The sequence below is a fragment of the Solenopsis invicta genome, chromosome 6, assembly GCF_016802725.1.
Source record: "Solenopsis invicta isolate M01_SB chromosome 6, UNIL_Sinv_3.0, whole genome shotgun sequence".
Lineage (NCBI taxonomy): Eukaryota > Metazoa > Arthropoda > Insecta > Hymenoptera > Formicidae > Solenopsis > Solenopsis invicta.
Window position 1 is genome coordinate 1,456,245 of NC_052669.1, and position 27,751 is coordinate 1,483,995.

Genomic DNA, 27,751 nt, shown 5'->3' on the forward strand with positions numbered 1-27,751 from the left:
TCTATTTTTTTCCCAAAAGTGTATAATCATTGCAATATATCAATTAATCACATTATTGAATAAATTATTTGACGGTGGTAAAGGAGGAAAAATGAAATGTTATTCCGTGCTCATCGAAAAACCATTTATTTCATGGAATAAATATTTTTCTATCTATACTGTGTGCCTACCTAGGAAGTACACATTATACATATAAGTATGCATTTTTCTGCCGTCCTCGTTCGCTATTTGGGGAGCGGGGGAGTAAGCAAATCCATTATCTTTTTAATAATTGATACATTGAGACAAACAAACTGAGAATGGGAGGTGTAATAGATATGAAGGAGAAAAAAAAGAATGACCGGAAAAAAATAGAAAGACAAGGACAGCTTGACGGGAGGGGAGGAGGCTGAATTATAAAAGAATCGATTTTTCAAGGAGCTTTTTCTTACGTTCTAAATGATCGCTTTATAAAAATCGCAAAGTTTTCTTTATAAACTCGTGTGCCTGTGTGTGCATGTGTGTATGTGTGTGTGTGTGTGTGTGTGTGTGTGTGTGTGTGTGTGTGTTTCTGTATGCGTGTGTAAAGTTTTTTTTCCTTTACAATCACATGAAGTTCAGGGACGGTGCACGCAAGTCCATCGTATATCGTATACTATTTTACAAAATGTAGCTACAGTGCACTTGACTCGAAGCCGAGGGGAAAACGTGGAGTTAAGTGTTAGCTCTGACAGCACGAGAAGTTTCAAGTACGTTCCCGGATTTTGAAGATCGCTATACAACGAGGGATTGAAACCGGTAGAATCTCGACGAGTTCAATTCTCGATGTTACATGAGTTCAGAGAAATCGTACCTTATTTGTTAAACGCACCTTTTTCATCGATTGAATGCGGAGGTCGGAATTCATCGAAATTATATTGGTTTCAATTGGCTACACATAACTGGAATCGTTCAAGCGTCAAGGGGATACGTCTATACATAATTGCGGCACTGATCCTCTCTGTCACCGTGATAATTAATAGGGATTATGCTCGAGGATCAGGGACGGATCCTAATGAGTCTATAAAAACTAATAAGAGCGCTTGTCGAGGTACTCCTAGAAAAATTTTGTCTAAAAAAAAAAACACTTGTCAATCTCTCTTTTAGATTGTACAACGCGTGGAATAAGAAGGGACACATTCCAAAAAAAAGTCGTCGTCCCTTCTTGGACGAGTGCGTCAGACCCGACGCGCTAAAATGCAGCTATTAATACCGTAAGTTACGAAGAAAGCTACGAAAATCAGGCGCGCGCGTCGCGCATTCGTTATCGCGCGAATATAATTGTTTATTTATCTAGTAATGAACGCTCGACACTCGTTCTACGTCCGTGACAAATGACGGGGACGTGGATATGAATTTTTTAATTGCCGCGATATAAAAAAGTTCCGAGCGCGATTAATCGGATATTGGCGCCGTGTAATTACAACTTACTTAGAGTCGTAGTCGCGTTAATAAAAAAAAAAAAAGAACTAAGAGGGCTGAGGTTGTCCGCCAGTATATCCGAGTAACATCCTCATCGGATCCTCCCATACACGTGGGAGTGTCAGCGAAGCAACGCCACATTCTTGCCTGTTACGATTTATTTACATAATTCGACACGCTCTCTCGCACACGCACTCGCACAATTCGCTAAAAAAAAAAAAAAACGATCATAGTGACAGAAACGTTTCTATATATAATATATTGTAGAAAGACGAGGGAGAAAGAAAAAAAACCATTAGAAAAAAAAACAACGATTTTACTGTACACCGAGATCTGTTGGCCAACACGTTTCCACCGATCATCGACGACCTCTGTTTGACGTCGCATTTTTTATGCATTTTACTCACACGATATAAAGAAATGGAAGAAGCAAGAATTACGCATTTCGTGAACACAATTAGGCACGCCAAGTGGCCGCGCATTGTATCATTTCGCAATCTATCTAGTCTCGCGAGCCGCGGCGCAGTAATGAAAATTTCAACAAAGTTTTACGCTGCCTGTTGACAAAACCATGTTAAAGTTCTGCAAATATAACGCTTGTGCAATAACTACAAGTTATAAATACTTCTACTTGGTTTACCAGAAATTTGCGTTTGGAGAAATTTCGTAAAATCAGGATCGTGGATCTAGTGCAAACGTATCGGCGTCTTAAAAATAATACCGTGACTCTAGGAACTATCCGCCTTGCCATGGACCATGGACCACCGGTCGAGGTGTCTCCCGCTGACACGGCGCGAGTCCCTCTTTGGACTTCCCTTGGCATCCAGCACAGTCTTCGAGGGGACTCTCGCGAATCACCAATCACACCGCCCACCCGCGCACTTAGTATTTCTTCCTTCGCGCTCCAAAGAGATCCGCATCACGCAATCACTCTCCGAACAAGGCACTTTCAGTCTATCGGATGAGAAATCGCCGAGAACACGGCGACGACAATCGACAACGACGACGACGACAACGATTGACGAGGACAATGACGATGATCATCGAGATTGATCGGAGGGAGAGCGTCGCGGTACCCGTGCGGAACTCTCAACGTCGTCCATGTCGCTTTCGTCCTGCCAGAAACGAAGGTGGACTATGAGCACCCGCATTTCTCGACGACCATGCCCGGCAACCGCGAGAACACGATCTGGTACTCGTTGTCAAAATACAACATTGTGATTTCGGACAGCTTCCTAGGTGCGCAGCACGGCCCGGTATTGTTCGGCGGTTCCGCCAGGCTGACGATATGCGTGTTCGGATAGGCTGGAAGGAAAGCCATCGGACAGTCGCCCGAACAGTAATTGGCATCGTATCTGCGAAAAACATCCAAGGAATCGATCGTTAGATGATGATGATGATGATGATGATAATCTTCGCTCCATCATCGATTAATGCTGAGCCACGAAATCAAATTTATCTCACCAATATTAATTTCCCAAAAAATAATATTAATTTTAAAAGGTAACATAATTGGCCATCAATCATGAAAATTAAAGTAACTAACATTGGTGAAATTTGAGAAAACAGAAGTATTCCCTAACAGCACAAGATATCGTATAAATATTCTAGAATATTCTAGATATCGTGCGAACATTCGTACGATTCGTTTATTTGTAAAATATCACAATATTCGTTCGTTATCATGTGCTATTAGGGTTGATAATATAGATAAATTATAATTGGAAATTTAAAGTTTCTTGCTCTGTTTGATATTTTCGTTGAGGTGTACTTCAAATTCGTCGACGTACACCTTCCACTTGTCTCTGCACACTTTAAAGAGATTGTGAATAAATTTTATTAACTTTGAGTTTATCATATTCAATAAGCATCACCGTTAAATATTTAAATATTGCCATGGAAAATTAACTCGAAATATATACTGGTATTTTACAAGAAGTATTTATAGACCGAACGTGCGCGAATAACAGTTTAGTGCCGCGTAGAACAGTTCTACGTGCCAACAAGAAAGTCGCAGTTCCTTCATTGAAACCCAGTTTGGCTCAAAATGTTTTCTTACGCCGGAGAAATCTTTACGAGTACGTGCTCAACTGGCGATGCTTTAATCATTTCGTGAGTTGCAATATATTCTCGCAAATGTACACACGTTTTGAAGTCTATTGAACAGACACGAATTATATCGCGCACCGATAATAATTCACACAAAAAGGCTTCTCCTGTCAATTTTGATGCGTAAAGCGCATTTTCTCTCACACATAATACATGTATAAACATAGAACACAGAGACAAAGATTTCATTGAAATTAGTATTCTTCGTTATTTGACTGAAAGTTGTTTCATTTAAACAACATATGCTTATATAAAACATTACTTGTTTGAATAAAAATGTTGTTGTTTCGTTCAAATTTCGTTAATTGACGAAAATAACGCTATCCTTAGTCGTATTTATTAATTCAAATATTGATTTGTTTGGACTATTTCAAATAAATATATTTGGATACAATAAAATTTATTAAGTTCAAAGAATTTTTCTCCGTGTAGAGTACAAGAGTAATTCGGGAACAAAAATAACAGGATACAGTAATATCATAAATATTTTTGAAACTGTAGAGGTGAGTGAGTATGTGCCACCGCGAGACGAAAACCGCTAGACAGTATTTATTCATTAGTTTCTTATTTTTGTGAAACTTGCACATATACAGGAGGCAAGTTACTTACTCATTCTTTAAGTAGCAGGATAGAGTAAGTTAATATTTTTGAAAATTAAATTAATTTCCAATTAATGGAGTAATCTAATTTTTAAAAATTATGATATTCTAATTTAATATAAATAATGCTTTTAAAAATTAACTTTTAATTTAATTTCAACGCAACTTTTAACTGAGTTAGTGTTTTGTTAATAAACAAAATATGAAATGTGATTTCCAATTAAAGTTTCAAGTTTTGTTTATAAAGAAATTTGAAATGTGATTTGAAATGTGATTTCCAATTGAAAAAAAAGAGAGACTCGTGCACTCACTTTTTGGGTGCGATTATCCAATCCCAGCCGAACTTCTCAAAGTCCACCGTGAGCTTATACCGACAACACCTGGTCTCTTGGCTGGCCTCGTCGCAGTTGAGTCCCACGTTCCTCTTGATTCTTGAGCCCCTTCGCGAATCGAGCTCCTGCATCTGTACCTCGAGATACGGGGCATTTTCCGCGCCGGGATTGGTCTCGACCAGTCGGACGGAGTTCCTGCGATGATTGCCGCCGGGCCCGGTGATCTTCAGGGCGACTCCCAAATTATCTCTGGGATGCTTGAACCACTCCGCCACCATTCGTCTGAGCTCGATCGTGATCCAGCCACCCCGCCTGCTGAACGGTCGAGGGTGTTTCGTGGTCAGAGGTGGACCCAGCAGCGGCCCACCTGTCTCGGTCGCGCCCCGAAGGATCCTCTGTAACGTGATCGTCACCGGGCCGGAGTCCTGACTGTCTAGATCGAGCGGCTCGCCGAGTTCCGCGGCTTCCTGATTCACGCCCCATATCCACAGAGACAATTCTGCCCTGGTAACGCGATGCTGAACGACCTTATCGGAAAATTTGAAGTACAACACGTCCAAACTGCCTTTCGAATGCCTTAGCCTCTGATCTGAAAATATCACGTTTACGACACATCAGTCGCCAATTATAATCTTGGCAAATTATTTTAAGATAAGTAGAGAAAACGTTCTTTAAAGCGTCCTCTGGAGAATACTGATAATGTATGATTGGAGTTCGATCTTTATTTTTAATGCAGCTATGTTTCTAAAACAGCTGCAAGTACGACTATTTAATGCTGCGTAGTAATAAATACATTGGAGAGTATAACGCGCGTGTCAGTAATGTCGGAAAATTCCAAATAAGAGATACAGTCTCGTCAATAGTCTTGCCGGCGAGCCAAACATGTAAGAACGGCGATAATGTGCATTTCTTCCTTAACGGTCAGCAGCACGGAAACGCGGACTTTTCGTATTTTTTCGAGAAGCGAGGTCCGACCGTTACCGCCCGTTTGTTGCGTCATTTATTATCCATGAATGAAAAGAGTCTCGCTGGTCGATATTACATGCTGCACGATGTTGCACAGTTCGATAAAGTATCGCTGCGCTGCTTAATGGCTCGGTGGCCACGCAGCTATCTACGCAGGGACGGAGACTTTTGACTTTTCTGGGTGTGGAGTACCTCATCTGAGCGGGAGAGAGGGCAGAGTATTTTATCAGTTTTTTTTTTTTTTTGTGAGGGAGGATCTTATATTCTGAAGCATTAATATTACGTATTCCGGCTTCATAACTATGTTTCCGACGAATATGTGGCGCGCAGTTTGAATACAAATTTAAAATTATTATTTCCCCCTAAATGAAACGCAGTGGCTGACACAGGCCTTCTAAGCTTATGTTTATCTTTTTCATTGGATACATATACATATGTGTCGTGTCGTGCAACGTGGGCAGTGCATCCTAATATTGTTTCCTATCAATTCATTTCAAATTTCTTAAAATTTATTAAAAATTTAAATATTTATTTTTAAATATTTTAAATTCTAAGTGTAAAATTTCACAACCACGGAGCATTGGGTGTAGAAAGCTCCATACTCCTCGTTAGGAAGTCTCCGTCTATATATAAATATTGAATTGCGTTAATGAATAAAACATAAAATTAAGCAAATATTTATTCCAATGCACACGCCTGATTTACCATATGCTGTATTTACGATTGCACAATTAATGCATACACTTTTGCGATCGTGTTTACGTGAATTGTGGTTTTTGCGCTAAAAAAAAATGAGATATAATTTGAATGTCTACGAATGCAAATTTAAATTTCAGGAATGTTGCAAACTATTGCCGTGCACATCGCTGCTTCAAAATACACGAGATGTTTTTAAACAGACTATTCGAAAGAATTTGAACAACGTTAGAAGAGCATAATATGATCTCCTGGCAAGATAAACAAGAAATGCGTCTACGTTCGCGAAAGTATTAGGCATAATTGATGACATAGATGTTGAAGCAGTATTCATTGAGATACCGCTTCATTAAGTCCGTGCGAGGTTATCAGAATAGAAAATGAGCGCGATAATAATTTACATATCGAGCTATTCGGAGCAAAGTGGATACAAAGTTGTCTATTGGAAAACACTCCGTCAGCTTCTTATTAATCGCGCGACTAACGCAATTAGCAGCGATCGACTCACCGATCGAGGGATTACCCGCGTGAATGCTGCGTAGGCATGTGAACCGAGAGTGCGTGCATCTGTTCGTTGCCGCGAATAATTATTTCTAATTGACTGATAGCGAGGCGTAAGCGTCGCGACCGCGTTAGAAAAACGCTGTCTCGAATTGCGGATGCAAGTCTAATATCGCGGACTTTCTATAACGGCACGACGTAACGTTCGCTATCCTTTCCGCGCGTTTTTACCTTTTTGCGAATGAAAGACGCCCATGAATTACGCGCAATAATCCCGTATACGGGCGCAATCGCGGGCCGCGACAGGCGGCTTCTTAAAATAAGTTTATCGGGGAGCAGCAGCTTTTGCGATTCCGCTCCCTCCGCCGCGCGTATACTTTTCCGGCCGATCGAACGAGAAACCGCGCGCGCGTTTCGCGTACACCTCTTTTTCTTGTTTATACCGGTGGCAATTTAATACACGTTGCAAAGCGTCTTTCCTTGAAAATTGTAATTTTATTAACGACATGAAATTTCCGATGTTGCGTTATCAACGTAAGCTCGCGGCAGATCGGCGTACGCGATTATCCACGCCCCGTTCTTTTCGCTTCAACAACGACGACGACGACGACGACGACGACGACGATGACGGTATCGCGGACACATCTCCGATCGCGCGGCAACTCGCGATCGAATCAGCGCGTAATCGTTGACGCGACAGAGTCAAAGAGTTAGTCTTTCGGGTCTTCGGGTCGGCTTCCTCCGATTGCAAACGTTCGCAGATAAAGCGGACACGAGTAAAGCAGAATTTTTACTATTCAGTTTCTTCCGATTTTATTAAAGACAGAGCACTTTATTCGTATGCCACGCGTCATCTGCGCTTGTAAAATTGATTATTGATAATTTCAATCTTCTTGCAGCTTCCTCAGGCTCGTTTCACTTCGTACGGAAAGCAATGGGGAAGAGGAGGGGGAAAGAAAGCTGCTGATCTGTCTCGCTTGGCGAATGGAGTTGCGATTGTTGCGAAAACTCCGCCGCTTCTCGGTATATTAATTTTATCGATATCGTTTTACTCGTTTCGCTCATTACGGCAGCTTTTACGAGATCGAGAGACTAGCCGGATCCCGCGCGGGACAGCCGGCAAAACCTTAAAGACGCGCGACGTGGCCGGTTTTCAAAATAAGAAGAGCCACCGACTTAGAAAATCCATCTCGCTGCGACTCGGCGAGTCGCTATGCCCGTAAAAACGCTTCACAAACGCCCGCGCAGGGCTTCCTCGCGACTGTTCTCGCGATCGGAGAGGAGGGGGATCGGGCAATAAATCAAGAAGAGAGCTCCGCGGAGATGCGTGTTCGGGTTTCTTGCCGATCGAACGCGCAGCGGCGCTCGATCGGCGCACACGCGGCTCACGCACGTGCGTCCGACATTTACCCTGATGACCGACGTTAAACTCGACCCCGGATCCCCTGCGTCCGCGGAGAGCGGACCGATCGCGAACGGATCGATCAGCGATCGACGGGGACACGGATAACGCGTAAAAGAAAAAAAAGGAGAAGAAGAAAGAAGAGCAGCAGGAGGCAGATTTATATACACGGCAGGGGCCAGGAGACTCTATTCAGGCCATCGCTTGGCAAGACCGCTTCCACGAAGGGTAAAGCCACCTCAAATCGTACCGTTATACGCGAGCAACGTTTTTCACCCGATTCCTCGATCAATCAGCGACTCTCACCGCGTATCGATATCGACGTCGCGACTTTGTGCGTATCTTCTAAGCCGGCTGCACCCGTCCTGGTATTCGACTGGTTCCTTGCGTCGCGCTGCTCGCCGCGCGTAAGAAGTTTTCCTTGAAGCTTATGAATCTCGGACGGCGTTTTCCGTACGCGTAACGTCCGCCCGACTAAGCGACACTATAATTTCAGATGACGCGTAGAATTACTTTAGACCATACCGAGAAGATTGATTAGATCGTTTCAAAAGAAATCGATTTTTTTTCTATTAACAATTGACGATTAATTTTCTATGATAATTCGTCTAATCGTCATGCAACGAAAATTAATCACTCAATTATCGTATCTAAACTTTGAAATTAATTCCTGCGGTGCAAATTTGAATGCCTATTCGCTGCTAATTTATCATAAGTTCATGTTTATTTCTTCATTTTATGCTTATTATCACTTGTATTTACTCGAGAAAAAATTTTTCATATATAATTATATATAAAAAATTTTTCCTAGATAATTAGTAGTATCAAACAATCTGGCTAAAGTATCTTGATGCAAAAAAAGAATAAAACCAGAGAGCGGTCATTAAATTAAAGTTAATGGTTTATAAAATTAATTTAATTATGTTTAAAGTTACATGAACAAAAGATGAATTCAATTAAAAGTTACGTTGAAATTCAATTTACTTAAATTGAAAGTTAATTTTGAGAATTATTATTTATATTAAACTAGAAATTTGTAACTTTTTAAAGTTAGATTACTCAAAATAATTATAGATTATCAAACAAATTTTTAATATGATAAATCTCTATTTAATGTGATAAATTTTTAACTTAGGAAAATAGTTAATAAAATAATGTCTGTGTTTCAAAAATAATTAATCAAAGTTAAATCATTTAAAACTAAATCAAGTTAAAAGTTATTAGCTTTTCAATTTTATTGTTTAAAACTTTCAACTTTTTAACTAGTTACTACCTTAACTAGTTAAACTAATCCTAGGAAAAATGCATACAAAACCTAATGAATAAAGAATAAAAATTTTGATATATTTATGTATACACAACATATATGACATAAGTATAACATAATGACAAAACTAAGGAATAATACAGAATATTTGCGCGTACAACTAAGTAGAAAGATTTTTGTCCAGCTAGATTGGGCAAATGGTACACTGTGCGTCGCCAATGTCTCTCATTATACGCGCGGCTACGACTTTCTTTAATTTTGCATGGAAATTGGACGAGATTTGCGTGACGCCACCCGGGACGTGGTGGTTTATTTTCGTTAACGTTTTATGAGAGTACCGCGACGGATGCCGCGATTAACCTTGCCGAGCGGGGCTCTCCGTTTTCGAGCACTCGAATAATTCGATTACCATCCCCCACCCGCTCTCCCCCTTCTACCCACCCGCCGCGTTCTACCCTCGTCTCGCTTTTATTCACCGTCACTGTCACTGTCACCCGTCAGCTGTCCCGTCCTCCGCAACGATCGTCTGACGCGCGCGCGGACTCGCATCTACCATGTACCCATAGACATCTACCCGTGATGCTACCGTCTACCCGTCACGCCGTCTACCTGATCCACCCCCGGGGAGTAATTATTATTAATCACGTCAACTTTACGATTACGGACGTGCCCGTCCCGCCGCGCCGCCAAAAACACGCCCTTCGCGTTTTAAAGCGGCTAAAAGTTTGGCGAGAGAAAGTTTGACAGTCGAAACCTCTCACGCGCTGACTGGATAGACGATTCACAAACGGGAATTGTCGCATCCTAACCCGGAGAGTGGGAGAAGGAGAGGAGGGGAATGAATATAAATTGACGAATCATTTTATCGGGCCAAAAAGTAAGAGCTGATGCGTGCCGTAATTTACGTAATAGTTAGGGAAAATGGGGGTAAAATGATAAAATGCATATAGAATGACGAATTAAGGGTGATTAATTTTTCAAAGTTAATAATAGATAATGAGCTGATGCTCAACTCATTAATATAATAATTTAGTCTTTATATAATAATAAATAATTTCTTATATACTATTAAGAAAATGCTGTTACACTTAATGTATTATTGATCAAAGTTCTCTATTACTACACGGAGAAAAACTGCTGTTGAATCGGCAGCGTCAGTCTAATTGGAAATATTTTATTAATTCAATAACAGTATAATATTAATGAAACAAAAAGATAAAAAATAAACACAATTACAAATACAGTTGAATGAATAAAATTTTGTTGAATTGATTACATATATTAGTGACAGACCGTGATTTGACGTTTAATTGAATCAAACTTCGTTTTAATTTATATTACAGCATTTTTTCTTAGTGTATGATTTAAATTTAATACACTCACATAATTTATAAGTACATCCAATGACATTTTTAACAGCGTAATTTGACCTTCTGTACACAAAAGTTAATAATATAATAAGAAATAAGTTTCGAATACATCCATATGTAAATTTTTTGTTTGTCTTTAAGGAATGACAGAATTACAGTAAATTTTCATTTTCTTTATAAAATTACAGCAATGTAACTAAAAAGTATGCAAGACTATACTAATTTTTTATTCTTTACATTGCAACATTGTTATTTAATAAATAAGTAAACGCGATAATAGTCATCTTACCTGTATATCAGAGCAAGATGACGAAATTGACACGTACTTAAAAAATGTAAATTTGGAAAGATTTTAATTTGTTTAATGTCTTTTTCAATTTTTACAAATGACTAAGGCTTTAGTGAATCTAAGAGAAAAATTATTTTTAAGAGAAATTAGCAAAAATCGACAAATCTTGAGGTCGCCATCCTAACTCTCTTTCAACTCTGAACTACTTTTAAAGAAAGCTGATGTTTAACCATCAACTGCGATATGAAACGCAGGAATGTCACCCAATTCAATACTACGTTTTGAACTTTGTGTTACCGCAAATTTTATTTAACCTGAGTTCATTCGCGCACCTCAATCCGTTTTTCGAGAATTTGAAAAAAATACCTCGCACGCAAATAATTCGCAATAGTCTGCAAAAGGTCGGCAAAATTCCCAACGGCGCGGCGGCGAGTCGAATTTCTAGCGTGAAGTTTTCAGCTACCTTACAGTCGTGTCCCCAGCAAACCGAGAGTCTTACATTACTATTTTATATTATTATTTCTTTAAAAAGTCTGCGTACTTTATCCACAAGAAAATGTACCAATGATATATTCAAAGGAGCAGCGGGCAAATTGTTCGCAAGTAGGGTTGCTCTCGCCGAGACAGTTTGTCATCCAAAGTGCACAGGAACATACGCGACCGTGTCGCGACGATGGACGATTTGCCATGCGATATTTTTAAACGTTGTCGCCGCCCTCACGTACTGCTGTAGCTCGGAGAGAGAGAGAATGAAAGAATCGACCGATAGCGGCGAAAAGTGCATCAGGGATGCGTCTCGGGTGGACGAGGAGGGGGACCATGGTGCCGGTTGGCGAGAGGTCGTTCCGTATCACAATTATTTCTTCGCTTTATTTATAGGCAGGGCCACGACACCGCGGTATCATCGTTGTTTTCCATGATTTCCACCCGTTTGAACGGCTCTCCTGTCTTATTTTCCCGCTTATTACGACGCGCTTCTACGACGCGACCAGCCTTCCGTCGACAAAGCGCGATCGCGGTTCCGCATTTAGCGACCATTACGTAGAAAGAGAGGAAGAGAACAAGAAAGAGAGAGAGAGAAAGATCTTTACGCTAAATTGATAAACGTTAAATGAGCGATAAATCGTATTTGGTGAAAGTTTGATTAGACATTGCTTTTTTTGCGACAAACCCTTCAAACGAGATTTAACGGAGGTACAGATGGCGAATAAAATGGAATTAAATATTGTAAAAACAGACGAGATATTAACTTTTAACGGGATTTTTAATAATCATTTTTTTTTTTTTACTAGAAACTATCTTTGAATTGACTTTAGAAAATTCCTAGTTCTTTTACACAATTAAAGTACGTACAAAAAAGAGGGCAAAGGGTGATTTCATGCTAATATCAAAACAATTTTGTTTTTATTTAAAATTTTGAGTGGAATATGTGATTTATGTAAAATTTAACACAATTTTTTCAACCGTGTATTTAAAAAATTTGGACTTTTGTAAAGTCAATTGAAAGATCTTTTCTAAAAAAAATGTCGGTAATTGCTTTAGAATCCCCTTAAGCCCCAATCATATTCCGACCGATTTCTATCCATTAAATTATATTATATCTTTTTTTTTAAACAGACATTTATTCTAAAAAATTTAAAGAATAGTCATAATTTTTTTTAGATTTTTTTGAACTTTAAATAAATGAAAAAATGGACGCGAGGTACTTATGATAATTAGACCAATAAGATACCTCTTTAACGTTTTACCGTTAACGCTATCGTATGATTAATAAAGATACAATATTTCTAGAAATTAGTAATGCTGTCCAAAGTATTTCGCAATTTTATTCCACTTTACATTACGAATTGTTCTAGCTAACGGATCACGAGTATCCTACGAGAGATGCCAAGCGATGTGAACGAGCACTTCAATTTTATTCGTCCCTCGAATTTCGGAGTGTATATCACGCAGGCGAGAAAGTCTTTCTACGTTTGTTCTGCCGTGTGTGCAATGCGAGTGACCTCCGTTCGCTAAAATCTATATTTATCTCAAGCGCTGAAGCACGATGTACTTAATGCTTTGCCTTTATTGTCTTCACCCCGCGCCCTTCCTTCTTTTTGTCGTTTACCTTTCCCACCCCTGTCTACTGCCCGCGCCGCCAACTGTCACATTCACGGCGCGCATTTATTTGTGTCCTCTCTCTCTGCCGCGTGACACTGGCTTGAAAATCCGCGTCGCGTTTCGTCACGTGCGTTTCGAACGTGTGGCTCTCGAAAAGTGACGATTAACCAAAATCATCAGACAGCGCGATAGATATTGCCAAAGACATGCCGTGAAAAGCCGAAGAAATTATTGAGAAGTTACAGTTAATAACGAAACGAAAAATGTCCCCTCCCCCCCCCCGTGTAGCAAACTATTTAGCTTCCATTTTTTCCAAAGTAAAACGATTGCTTCGTTGGGAAGATCGTTGGTTCCCGAAACATGCCGATTTGACCGCGTTATCTCGCTCTTGTTTCTTCTTCTTCTTTTAAACTAAGCTTCATCCACTTTCCGTGGAGATTCGAAAAAAGGAAGATCTCCCCGCATCAACTGGAGCACCGAAATTGTATGACATTACGGCGAAGACGCGCGTCATCTTCGCGCGACTCGCGACTTTTAGGCGAGGAGCGCTTTTTTTCTGTTCGCGACTTTAAATATAGTTCGAAATCTCTCGCGCCAGACGGTCTGTAGCCTCGTCTGGACGAAAATAAGCCACCATCTTTCCCGTCCTAACGGTCTTTCTTTCCGTTTTTTTCCGGCCGATGCCGACGTAGTGGCACGTTACGGTGCCTCCCCTTGTCCGACCTTCAAGCACGAAGACGAGCAACAGGAAGGAACGAAGAGGGATCGGTGGAAAACGGCGCGGACGAGGATGCAAAAGTGGTGTAGCTTGCGGCCTTGAGACAGAACCGAAAAATATGAACCGAGTCAAGAAGATCCGAATTTTTACTCTCGAAAGCCGAGAGCTTTGGAATCAATCCACTCGAGATCGTAGAGGCGTAAGTCTGTATATCGAGACGCCAGTCGTGGCAAACGCTACGAAAGTATCAGAGAAAATGCAACGTAACTTACTAAGCGTAAGAGTTATAACGGTGCTAAATCTTACTAATTTATCACGCGACACTCAGCGCATTTCTGCCCTTCAATTGATTTAATCTCGCGACGGGATCGTTTGTGTGCACTTGAGGCGTTGAAAGGAGCGGGTTTTCGCAAACGAGACGCGTCGGCCCGCACGTCCAATCCGGCTAAACAACCCGCGGGAGCAGCGCCGAGAGAGGAGGGCTTTTGCGCGTGTCTACACGAAAACGTCTGTGTACGCACACTCATCCGCTCGCCAGGAGCGTTGAACCCCGAAATTAATGTTGTAACGCAATGTCGTATCTACGTCCCGTCTCATCCCACCCCCTATGCCGTCTCGTTGCGCCTAAAGCCGCTCGATAACGTGCCCTCTAACTTCGACTTGGGAATACCTAATTGCACTAATGATCCTGCGAGCCCGTAGGGCGCGGGGGTGAACGACCCTTCGCGGATTTGTCGCGTGGAGAACGCATTCGCGTTCGATAGAGACGCAACGTGCAAACTCGTAGTACCCTGTAACGCCTATCAGCCGTTTGACAGACGTGACGGACAGTTACTGTATACATAGAGAAAATCCTCAGATCTGATCTCTGCGACTGCTGACCCACCCCCGCTATTCGCACTTCGTACGTTCCGTTGAACAATATCCATATGGTTCTGCTGATTAAAGCGGTAAAGTATGACCAAAGAGAAGCGGTGATTCCGGGACTTTCTTCGTGGGATCGGTACGCAGAGAGAAACCTAAAAGCGCAGCCATCCCGGGTTTTTTCGTGGGACTGTCAAAATTCTCGTACACTACCGCTCAGTACATTCATTTTCGAAACATAGCACATCTATTTTGCAACATGACAAAAATGATTCAAATCTATGTTAAATTCCTATAGCGATGGTAAAAAAATCATACCCTCATTACATGATTTTATCAATAGATTTGAACTATTTTTATCGGCAGTGTTGTAAAATAAATGTGCCACATGTACTAACTTCGAAAATGGATGTACTGGCGATAGTGTACGGGGATTTTGACGGTCCCACGAAAGAACCCGGGATGGCCGCGCTTTTAGGTTTCTCTCTGATAGAACTTGATTCTTTCTAAAGGAGCATTAGAGTCCATATGCAACAGACGTGTTTTTCTTTAAAACATTTTCTAGAATGATTCTCACAATATCTTGAGATCGAAATGTCTGATTGGCTTCAAACTCTGTCATAATATAAAACAAACGTTACTTCTTGTCTCCGTTACCAATTTGATTTTGATAATTTTCTTTAAAAAGATTTAATTTTCATTACAGTTTACAACTGCAACAAAATGCGAAGAAAATGCTAAAAATCGCAAGAATCGCTTGTTTTTCGTCGCTTTAACGAGACAACCCCCTCAAAATTATTACCGAGACTCGCGAATCGAACAAGATCGATAATAATTTTAATTCCCCGTGAATACGGGGGGCGTATTCGACGCCGGGAGGGGGAGGGGGTGAGATCGGTGCCGCGCTACCTATCTACAAGGCACTTATCGTTTCTTTCCGGTGGCGCGCCAGCGAACGCGCTCGCTCGCTCGCAACACACCCCGTAAAACACGCTTCACCGTGGGATCACCTTCCGGGGGCCCGCCGGCCGGGCGAAACCGGACGTAAAAACTGCCGTCTCCGAGTAATCTGCATCGCGTGACGCAGACGGCCCGCAATTGCGACTGCACTTCGACAGTATAACAGCGTAACTCGATAAAATTCGCATTTGGGTCACGCGTACTCGTTTCCTCTCTCTCTCCCTCTCCCCGATCCGTTCTCTCCTTCGCCCCCTTGTCCGATTCCCTGCTATTTCTTTTGCTTTTATTTTTCCCCTCGAAAGGGCCTGCCTTATGCGCCTTGCGGCATCGCGTGCGTTTATGCGCCCGCGCCCCTTCTCATGGGGGGAGGGGGCGGGGGGGATAGGGGGCTACTAGCGCGCCAAAAGGCAAAAAAAAGTTAGACGCCTCTTCTTCTTGCATCCTGATTGTCTTCTTGCTCAAGGTAAATCTGTCGGATAATGGATAAAAGTTCCCAGAAAAAATCGCACGTAAGATTTTCAACTGCTGTCGGAAATCAGAATTAGGTGTAACGCGTGTTAATTCCTACATACGTATGCTTTTCTGATTTTAAATAAGAAATTTTCTCTATAAAAATTAACCCTGAAATGCTATTATGAATTCTCATCCAAGTGCTAATTCAGCATAATTTGTTATCAAAATTTTAATAGCTCAAATTTAATATTTACGTTAAGGATGTGTACAAAATTTTTCAAAACATTAAAAAAATTATGAAAAAAATTACAGTTGTTTCATACTACATTTGAAAATAGTAGAAAAAGTTTATCAGCAATTTTCTATCTGGATAAAAAATTATTTTAATAAGAAATAGACGTGAGCTCTAATAAAAGTATAATTAATAACGAAACAATAAAATAAGAAATAATGAAAAAAATCTGTACTTTTTTATTTAAGTACTTTCAATATTCAAGATGATTTATGTAAAATTTCATTGCAATACAGAGATTAATTCTGTTAAAAAAACATTATTTGTTTATTTATTTTTAAAATAACTAAACAATCACAATAAAATATTGCATAAATTATCTTGAATACTTAAGGTACTTTTACAAAAGTTGAGATTTTTTTAATGTCAAAAATAATTTAATTTTTAATAAATAGAGTAAATAGAATATAAAAATATGTTATTAAAAAATATATATATAATCGTATTCACACAACTTTCACGTGTATATAGTTCAGTAGAAGTTTTAATATTAAACACATTTCCAAATTTTATTTACTTTGCAGGGAACGTATGTTCGATACAGCCTTAAAGATTTTGTGTATTATATAATAAATATTATAGTGTCAGTTCAGGTATTCTAACATATTGCAAGTAAAAAAAACACTTGTAAAATAAGAACATACGTAAAAAAAATTCTTAGTTATGTGAATAAATTTTTACAGAGTAACGTTAATGTAAGAAAAATATGAATATCAAGCTTAATAATGCGAAAAATAAAAAAAGCAATTAAAACAAAAGCTTTCATAGTATCGTTCATAGTACCTGATCACGTTGCATTATTCATAACACTAAATGCTAATCTATATCAATATTTCTAATATATTTCCTGGTGATCAAATTCAATCTGACATTATATACGAACGTTCATGCGACATATATCGGACTTCATGTAACAGTAGTAGCCCTTAAATGCACTCGCCGTGCGACGGTGATATACTTTTAATACTCGCTTGCACAGAGCCAAGAACACGACAAACTGGTTTTTTTCTGCGAGGGTTACTCATAGATCGTTTCTAGCGCTTCTCACTGATGTCAATTTATCGGCTTTGACAAATCTATTAAATTCTCGTCCAAAATTGTTAAATAAATTAAAGTTTCTTGAAAACCGATGGCAGAGATCGTCGCAGAATTGGATCACCTTGCTCAACCGAATTTTATACAAAACAAGGATTAAGACATAACTTCTCTAAATACAATTTTGTGAATACAATGTTGTGCTACAGCTAAAATATACACCTCGCTCCAATTGTCCTGACAGCATAAAGATCATCTTTGGGCAGCTCCGTAACATCGGAATACAAAATCAACAAAATTATACACCAGTTCTAATTAACTAGAATTGAAGATCTTTAGTTCCGAGAAATCGGGATCGGTACGCTCAATATCGAAAGAAGCCGAGATGCGAAGCGAATGAGAACCGTCGAAGACACGGTGCCTGTCTGCGGGTATGCTGACCGCAGTAGCATTATCTGAACTATCATTATTCACCGGATATATATCTATTACAAATTTGCTAATTTCGTTGGAACAGGTTTAAGTGCAACGTAGAATGACAGCTGAGGGGGAAACGGCAGGAAGGTGCGCAGGGGAGGGGAGGGGGGCGATATGATTTGCGAAGAGGAGAAATGACAGGGAGTAATCGCAGCAAAAGCTATGATCACGTAAAAGATACCTTGCGTAAACGAGACTTGCCCACAACATTATAAATACAATCTTCTACCAATTGTAAGGTTCCCTTGGATTCGCTTCCGTTTTTGAAAGATTTACATTTAATTAAAAAAACAAAAAAGAAAGGATTCTATAATTTCATGATCTAGTAATTTCGTTTCCATAACATATATGTCAAATACTTGTGACAGAAATCACAAGGTCATACATTTTTTTTCATCATTTTAGTGTGCATGAAGAAGATTATGATTACATAATACGAGTTAAAAGTTATCGAAGTTTCAGAACTCAAGGCCTTTTAAGCTTATTTCTTTTCCTAATCAACGACAAAACATTTTTGCAAATGTCCAAATTTTAGCTCTGAAATCTGTTGCAAAAAGGAAGACAGCAAAAAAATTGATTTATAACTATTTATGACAGTGAAAATAACTTTATTTTGCTGCAGTTTTAGGTAAATAATTTTTAAATGAATAAGTGAATCCAAATGAACGAATATTTATTAGAGTTTTATTGATATACGTGAATTTGATTTAAGTCATAATGCTACTTTCTTATCAAATTGCAATAAGTATTATAAAAAGTAATTATTTATCAAGAGCAAATAAAAAATAAGTAACATTTGAACCCATAAGAGAAATATGTTTAAATTGTAAACAGACACTTGAACATAATAACAAAACAATGTAAAAATTTTTATATTTTTAGTAATACTTTGAGATGCAACACATACATCTTTTAAAAATAGAAACAAATGAGAAACAGAGAATTTAACAGATAAAGTTAATTAAGAAGATTATAATTTATCAAAAGATATTGACTATGTTTTCTCGGTTTTGGCCATGATATTCCGATCTGTTTATTGAAAACAAATAAAATGGACGGTAAAAGGATATAAAATAAAAAATTGTGACTGAAAGAAGATTGCACTGCATCAATATGACGTTAACAGTTGTCAATACAATACGCTTACAGACGACAATACAATTCACGGAAACATATTCTGTGATAACAGATGTGTCTCGTAAAAACATACAAAGAAAAAAAATGTTTAAAAAAAAGTTTTAATTACCGCCTGCAATGATGTATTTAGTAATTCTTAATTATACCAAGGGTCATACCCCCGATTAATTATCGAATTACGAGTTGTTATATTCTCAAATATAAGTAACAATAAGAATAGAAAATACAAATCACATCGATAAAGCCGGCATGCTTATATAAGCGTTTTATCACATGCATATCGCTATTGTCCGTACGATAAAAAACTGCAAGTTCGATTTTAAGTTCACGTGGAGAATTGGTGGAAAAATCCGGGACGCGTGCAAAAATATATAATAAATTAGATACGCATTATCTTTTTCATAATAATATTAAACACATGCACGATGGAATCTCTTTTTTTTTTTATAAAAGAATTGCAAAATTTACTTGCTAAAATTAAGAACGGAAGAAGAATCCACTGATACTCAAATTTTAATTCCCATTATCTCATTCTTCTGGGACAGTTGATTTTCTTAAAAAGTAATACGCCACTAATAAACGCAGTTAAGCACCAATAATCATCAGTTTGTTCATAAATAATACATGAAATACTTTTTGTTATAAATCTCAATAAAATTTAATTTTGTAATCTTCTTTTCTGTAGCGATCGTTCGTGTCGCTTCCTCTGTGAATTTCGAGCTGCCCAGCCGCTTTCAACAATCGTCGCTCCAGCTGGCTAGAGTAAATTGCCATCCTAGAGTAGCTCCGGGCGCTAAGTCATGGACTAGGCTCTCAACGTAATGTGGTCCTAACCGCCGCCAGTCACCTACAGACAGCTTTAACGCGATAATGGACGATGGGCCTGACCTAGGCTGTGCACCGGCCGTGACCTTCGTTGCGGATGGAGGCCGGTTCGTCGCTCGCACACGTATGCATTTATGAGTCTTGGTGATCTCTCGCGTCTAGGTATTCGAAAGGCCTATACTTAATTCAAAGGAGCGCTAGACGGAGACTGACGGATCTCGAATTTGCAAAGCTTATTGATCTGCGTTTCTTTCGCCCTTCTCCTTACTTCGGAATATTGTTTTAAAAATGTTGCAAGATAATCTTTTCTATTAAAGCACTGAAAAATAATTCCGATTCTTTATAATAAAGTAATTATTGCATGTTTAAAAAAAAAATAAAGTTTGATACGCAAATTCGTAATACGCAAATTCATACGTATTTGCGATCCTTACGACGTATTGACTCATTTGCGTTCCTTATGATTAAATTGCAACAACGCTAATACATCTATCGTGATCTGAATTAGTCTTTACATCTCCGTGCCGCGATACGCGGAATCTAACGCGGAATTGTCTCAATTTCAAGTTACGCAGCAAACCCTATTTCTAAAAATGCTTCCGAAAAAAATTCATTGTTGATGTTAATTACGACATTGATGCCTATCAACTTCATTTGCACGTACTCGTCATTGAACATTTTTATGCACTTAATTGGTCCCCTATCGTATTGTCTGAATATGCGCCAGCGATACATGCGAGAAAAACATTTAAAAGGCAGTTAATCAATCGCGTCTGCAGCGACTAGCGCCGACGTGCGCGCTATATTTCCTACAAGAGTAATTTTAGTCGCAGTCACGCGGCGGTGACTACAAAGGGACGCAGCGAATCTTTATCATATAATGAATTTTTAAGACCCGCTGCGTGAGCTGACATTTGAAGCTTTAATATAGAAAATTATTAATTGTGTAATAGATTCCGGAAAACTTACACGTTATACAATTTGAAAGCACTTGGAATATTTTTTCTCTCAATTTTCTAGATCTTCTCAAATTTCGAGTTGAGATTTTGTAGTCACTTTTTTATTTAACACATTTTATTTTTTTAATATAATTATTAATATAAATTGCTATATTTTCTCTTAATTTAAAATTTCTTTAAGTTAAGATCTAATTTCAAAGCAGAGTATAATGTAAGTTAGAAATAATTATCTGTACAATTAGTGATTATTTTTTTCTTAGAAGAAAGTTCTCGAACTATTGCGAACTTCATAAATTGCCTTAAAGCTGATTCACTTTGGTCATCGGTGAGCAATGATTTATCATGCTCTTCATGTGCTACATTTATAACGTACATATGTCCGCGTACTTATAAGCTGATCATGCAACAAGAGGCAATCGAGAGATCGGGAGATCTGTCGAGGGCATCGGATAAAAAGCTGTTGAGCGTTTCGCCAAAGGAGATATATATATCAAGATACTAAAAGAACGACGTATGAAAAATCAAAGAAAAATTTCGATAAAAAAGATAAAGTCGAAGTGCAAGAAAATAAGATTCGGAGCAATCGGAGAATGAAATGAAAGTAGGATTGAAGAGGACTCTAATAGAAAATGTAAAAAATCTTTTATGCGTTTTCGGGAACATAAAGAAAAAAGGTCACGTTATTTGGCATGATAAGAAAATAAACAATAATTGGAAAAAACGCATTACAGATAAGGGACGAAAAGTAGTCGAGATAAGAGAAGGAAAAAATTAAGTGGAAAGAAAATTGAATAAAGCAACGATAGGTGGGTGCAACGGGAGCAATATGTACGCATAATAACCGATATGCATTGATATGAGAAAACAACAGGTGAAGAGATAATAAAAATTGAAGATTAAAATGTTATAAATAAAATAAAACGTAAGCGTGCAGGCGGATAAGCAATTTATAAATAAAAACAATGTTACAATAATTAGATATAGACTGCTTGATATATAATAAAGTATCAATTATGTATGGATTTAGATCTAGAGATTTTATCTATTAGTTCCAGAGCAATTGAAATAAAGAAATAATGTACGTTCTTAACATTTCAAATTATTATCTCCAAAATACTATCACATATTTGGTTTGTACATGCAATTAATGTCAAATTAAGTTACTCGACGTTCATAAATTAAATGATATAATAAATATTGAATTTATTTCGAACATAGAAGCGTACATAAAGATAAGACATAAAAAATAGATATAAGTAAAAAAAGAAATGAGAAGTGACAAAGATAAAGAAGACAAATAAACGAAGATACGAAAATAGATTTAAAAGAACGAGTCAATATCATTATCCTAAAACCAGACGAAGATTTTTGCTAAGAATATCAAAGACACCAAAACCAAAAAAAAAAGTAAAAATACACGCGAAAGAAAATTCGCGCGTGCAAATTTCCGAAAATTGTTCCCCGTAGAGGGAACCGAGATGTTCGGACGGAGAGACAGGAGGTCGTTTCCGATAACCCGTCGCGAATGCGATATCAGTTAGACATTCCTTCTTTCGGTCCACTTTCGATGCTATTTTCTATTCCAAATTTTATTCCAAGTACTCATGACGACGGCGACAGCGATTGATACTTGGCGCTTTCGAGTGCAGGTCGCGCATTTTACGCACGGTACTTACGCACTGCGTACGCTAAGAGCGCCACGTATTATCACAACTATATACGCATATTTTTTTCTGTTTTCCTTTTTTTTTCATTAAATCGTTCCGGCTATTAATCTCACCGATATTGCTGTACAGTGGGCGTAACTTTTGAACTCTCGTTCGCGCTTCGCCGTTCGTTATCTGCGCAATTCTAAATATATGCACACTTATTTTCGAGTGCTGCAAGACCGCGGCAAGATCAGTTTAGGAAGCAAATCGCACGACGTCGATTGCCGCGCGCTTTAACGTGTACAATGAAAGATGCGGTGACTTGAAACGTTTGGTATATGGCTTATAGAAGCTAGTTAAAAATGAATGCGATCTAAAAATAGTACAGCGGTCATAATTTTTCAGACGGGCAATTTAAATCAAATATCTTCCAATTCCTTTCTTTTCTCTACTTTCATTTTTTTTTTTTTTTTTTTGGAAGAAATTCACTCCTCAATAAAAGAAATTAATTTTATAAAATATTCTATTCAAACCATGTAACACAGCCGAAAAAATTTTTTGTTATCTTTTAAACGCTACCCTTTTTAGTTTAACTTTAAGTGCAAAATGTTGTAAATATTTTCACGCTTTATAATGCAATTATTCATGTATTTAAAAAAAATGGCTTTTACTGTCATTTTAATTTATTAATGATAAATTTAATTTACAATTTTAATTTTTTAATTTTTTAATTGATTAAAAATCAATGGCCAGCATTTATTCGCAACTCTGCGGTTTATCCTTCGCGCGAGAAATGAACTCATTGTCTCATCATCATTACAAGCAAACGACCCTTCGACACTTGTAATTACTAATCCGCTCGATTCGATGGAGATGCACAATATGAACGCGAATCCGTTGCAGGAACTTCGATCTCACGTATCCCGATTGCAGCGCTGGAAAATAAAGCTATAATTGACGCGATATAGATAATAATAAGTCAACGCTTTATCGGAATGCCAAAGTGTCTGTATATGTATAATCGCGCGATACGCGATAATCACCCACAATGCGGCCGGTACCGCGCTGCGCCGCGCTGCGCCGCGCTGCGCCGCGCGGCTCCGGTGAACTCGCCGTCCGTCGTGCTCGGGGCATATTATGCTTATAAAAAATTCAGATTCGCCCAGAAAGAAAGCACGCCAGTCTCGCGGTTAGCGAGACCACGATCGGTCTCCCTCGCCGATCCGAGTTCCTAAGCAGGTCGTTGATCTTATTTTGTTTCTTTCCCTTACTTTTTTTTTCCTTTTTTTTCGATTCTCTCTTTCTCTCTCCCTCTTTTTTGCATAAATCTCTCTCTCTCTCCCTTTTTTTTCGCGAACACGGGGGCCTTAATAACAGGTTGCGGTTCTACCGCCACTATTACGTGCTTAGCGGCAAGTGGCTCGAAGACAGTTTCGCCCGAGGGACTCGTGCGGCGGCGGACCGTTTGGAGCTCCTTCTGCTCCTTAACAAGTGTATATTATGCACGGACCGCATACAGGGTGTCCCCGAAAACACGCGGTATCCTTGACCTCCTCCTCCTCGGCCTTTGGTAGTCGTCGCGACATTTCTAACTTTTGGCGTACCTTGTGGTAGAAATCGATAATAAATCACGTAATCTGCCAATTATGCTGATATCACATCATCGGATTATACTCGCTTATTCTTCTCATCCCAGCTCCGTTAGAGACGATTGCGGGCATATATTTTTCCAACTTACGCGGACACAATTAGCCAGGATTAATTATTGAAATGTGTTGCACGTCATTTGTGTGAGCAACGAGTAGTCTTCCCCAATTCAACGCAACGAGCGATTGCCCAGCAGAAGCTGGGAAGAGCCTTCGAAAGATTCGGAATCTGGTGCGAGTTCTAGAACATCTCTAGCATGTAAAATATTATAGAGAGTACGTTTCTGAAGTAGATTCTATAGTTTAGGAGCTGTACTCCGTTCAGCATAAGGACGAAAAGAAAGAATCAAATCTTTTCTCTAGAGCTTCGTTCTTTCGTCGCCCTGTATGTTTCTCCAATATGTGTATTATACATTTTTTTTATTTTTTTTATTTAAAAGAACGTCAATAATAAAGAGATATGCGTACAGCGGGCGAGTTATACGGTACTTGCGCGGGTAAATCGCGCAGTGTTAACAGCAACGGATGTCGGATATGAGAGCCAGTTATATAATTGTTACTTCGACATTATTAAGTTACAAGATGCTCATCAGCGGCAATGATACGATGCAATTCAGTGTACGTACAATGTTGCATATGCGTGTATATACGCGAGTCACGCCGGACGGATCGCCGAGTCGCTGAGGTTAATTTACTTGACGTTGCCAAGGAAAACATGATCGGTGTAGTGTATGAAATATTACCACTCGCGGTAATTAATTCTGAGCGAGCCGTGGCGCCTGGCTGGCATGATCTTTCGGGATAAGGCTACCTTTTGCTGGTGAGATATGCACAACGAGTTTTCGCAATCGTGCGTCTGACTAAACATCTCGCGAAAAAGAAAAATGGAATCGCGACACAGCGCACGATCACGTTGCGTTCAATTTATTTTAAATTGTTGCGAAAGACTTTCAATGTACTCTGCATTGCGAGAGCGTAATTAATTAACCCGTGCGGAATGATACTTTTCATTTCAAAACTTAAATGTTCCGACATTCGATTTTGGAGTTTCTTTTTTAATTATGCGTATATCGTAAAAACATGAACTACATACATATAATTAAATTAGCACTTGTTTTTAATTCTATAAGATTAAACTGAACTATTCAGAATTTCTGATAAGATGCAAAAAGTTCAAAAAGTTTAGGTCGTCAAACTTTAATTGACTTGAATTTAACTGAATAGATAAATTAATTGTAAAGTGTCAAATTCATATTAATATTTCTCTCGTATAGACAAATAAGAATTAATTTCCGATAAACATGTAAAATTATAAAAAACGCATAATATTTTTATACAATTATTAAATTTAACAATGATCCACAGATCAGCTATATTTCAAAAATAATAACAAACGTGGGAAAATGTTTTCTTTACAAGATGAAATTAAGTGATATTACGTGAATTTTATCAGTCTCAACGTCTCCCTTGCACCTCGTAGGACGTCCTATATGCAGAAGAAAAGAAGTAAAAAGAACAAAAAAAAAACTTACGAGGTTGTGCCAAGGCGAAGACACTCTCCGTTTTCGCGGCGTATTCGTCGATCTCCTCGTGATGCGTGATACCAGGCTCGACAGGCTGCGGCTGGTCGCCCTGCATCCCGTACATGTCCATCAGCTTCGAGATCGGCGGGATTCTCGGCAAAGCCCGACCCGTCATATTCGGCGCCTGCTTCAGGCCGAGTTTATTTAGAATCTGCTCCTTGATAGCTTCCAAACTAAGCGCGCGGATCTCCTCGTGCATCCTGCAGGCGTTGCAGGCGTTACCGGCCATCGCCAAGTGCCGGACGTGGGCTCTCTCGATGCCAGGCGCGTCAAAGGCACCGAGGAGGACCAGCGAGAGTAGTAGCAGCGCCCTCGTGACCATCTTGTTCAAGGTCGCCCTTGGTCTGATCAAGCACTACGATCGGCCTTCGTCGCGAGAGGAACGATCAGATGATCAATGGCATCGTCGTTCCCGCCAAATTCTTGTCTTTCCTCGAGAGAAGACCTTAGAATTTCTCTTAATTCCTCTTAATAAAATTGTTCTTCGTTGATACCTAATAATGTCTACACTATCTTTTCTTTCTGTTCCTATTACTTCTCCTCTTTCGTTGGACGGTCTCCCTCGCAATTGTACAAAGTCTTTTCTTTCTTCTTCCCTGTTCTTCTCTGCCCTTCTATTACTTCTACTTCTTTCCGTGTAGCTCCGCTTTCATCCGCGAAGAAAGTCTCTTTCTTCGTCGTTTATCTCGCAGCGCCAGCTTCTTCCTCAACTTACGCAACCATACGTTCTCCACTTCCAGTAGCCGCGTAATCCCCTTATCGTGTCCTGAAGTCGGTACTCCGCCGGAACTAGGCGACCGGCCTCGATCACGATCGCGATCTGCACGATCCAGTTTCGCTTTCTTCCTTCCTACGTCACGAATTTACTAATTCCGTGGAAAGCTCGTAGTCTCCTCGATAACGTAGAAGAAGATGCGATTAAATCGAGAAAAAGGGAAAGAAAGAGAGAGAGAGAGAGAGAGAGAGGGGGGGGGAGAGAGAGAAAGAGAGAATCGCCAGTATGCTTTTCCGAGCGGTCCGCTCCACTTTATGGGGTTCACCAAAACCGTTCTCACGCACACCAATCACTGCGAGAGAGAATCACAAGGCACTTCAGTGTCTCGGCGGGATGAGAAGTGTCCTGGACAATCATGCGGCCGGCTGCATCCTCGAGATGTTCAACTTTTAGCGCCAATCTGCCGTCGTCCCGTACTATTCAGTGATAGACCCTGTTCCCAATCAAACGCATTTCAGACGTCATGGCGCCAAATCCGAACTGGTTACCTCGACCTTCGCGGGCAGGATCAATCCGGGTCCTTTCTTCCTTTGCTGCGTACCGCGTGATTCCTCGTCCTTCCTTCCTCGTCCACTTCCGGTATTCTGACTTGGCCGACACCACGGGGTTACTACTACTGAAGGTACCAATCTCTCGCGCCAGCAAACTTGGTCCTCGTTCGAGGACGCCGATGACGAAAATTCGGCGGATTATCGTGGAGAACAATTGTAGGAGGACGATCGTGGCAGGATGGTGTGGGCAGCGACGGTACAGATGACGGACTTGTAGAACCCCGATGGATCTTAAAAGCTTGCCGGCCTGTCAAGCACTGACACAGGAGGCGCGAATTCTCACCGCATATATGTCCGAGGTGGAGGTCTCCTCCTCTCTTCTTCTTCTTTCTTCTTCCCTCTCCCTCTTTCTCTCTCTCTCTCTCCCTCTATCCTCTCCGCTACCTCGCTGTCTCCCTCCTTCGCGCGAACGCCGCGACGTCTTTCTCCGTCTCGGTGTTCTCTCCCGTAGTATCTTACGCACTCGCGTCGTAGGGGCCGAACGTATACCTATACCCGCCGCCAACGAATGCCCCCCTGCGCGTTCCTCCTCCCTCGCTATCCCCCGCTCCCAACCCTTTCTGCCACCGCCGTCGCCGTCGCCGTCGCTGCTGCCGCCGCCACCGCTGCCACCGCCGCCGTTACCGCGAGTGCCCCCTCTGCCGCCCTCTCACGAACCCGCACTCCAGACCGTCGCACCCGGCGCAACCGCCATACCCCACCGTTTCTCATGTACGAACTCTTCCTCTCCCCCTGGTCGCTCGCCTCCGCGAT

General features: G+C 40.0%; 2 protein-coding genes across 4 annotated transcripts in view; one reads left to right on the top strand and one right to left on the bottom strand.

Moving 5' to 3' along the window:
• The window catches only part of LOC105205239, a 64,215-nt gene that overhangs the window by 23,502 nt on the left and 12,962 nt on the right, over nt 1-27,751 (top strand). For 2 of the 3 annotated variants that reach the window (XM_011174557.3, XM_026130734.2), the window contains exon 2: nt 19,696-19,959. The exons of the other annotated variant lie outside the window; for it this stretch is intronic. In XM_011174557.3, coding sequence (XP_011172859.1) covers nt 19,933-19,959 — 27 coding nt within the window. In that variant the 5' untranslated portion in view covers nt 19,696-19,932. The remainder of the gene's footprint in view (nt 1-19,695; nt 19,960-27,751) is intronic. 3 annotated transcript variants of the gene reach the window in all.
• LOC105205236 (growth/differentiation factor 11) lies at nt 110-27,561 on the bottom strand. Its single transcript, XM_011174553.3, has 3 exons — nt 25,622-27,561; nt 4,460-5,069; nt 110-2,795 (listed from the first exon to the last, which is right to left on the bottom strand). Exons 1-3 carry the CDS (start codon nt 25,992-25,994, stop codon nt 2,576-2,578), a joined length of 1,203 nt encoding a protein of 400 aa, XP_011172855.1. The 5' UTR covers nt 25,995-27,561; the 3' UTR covers nt 110-2,575.

Excerpts from the sequence above, each read along its gene's own strand:
- LOC105205236 (XM_011174553.3), bottom strand. The coding sequence starts at position 25,994 with ATGGTCACGAGGGCGCTGCTACTACTCTCGCTGGTCCTCCTCGGTGCC. Across the intron at positions 5,070-25,621 it reads CTTCGCCTTGGCACAACCTC|ATCAGAGGCTAAGGCATTCG; the intron begins GTAAGTTTTTTT and ends TGATATTTTCAG. Across the intron at positions 2,796-4,459 it reads TGGATAATCGCACCCAAAAA|ATACGATGCCAATTACTGTT; the intron begins GTGAGTGCACGA and ends TGTTTTTCGCAG.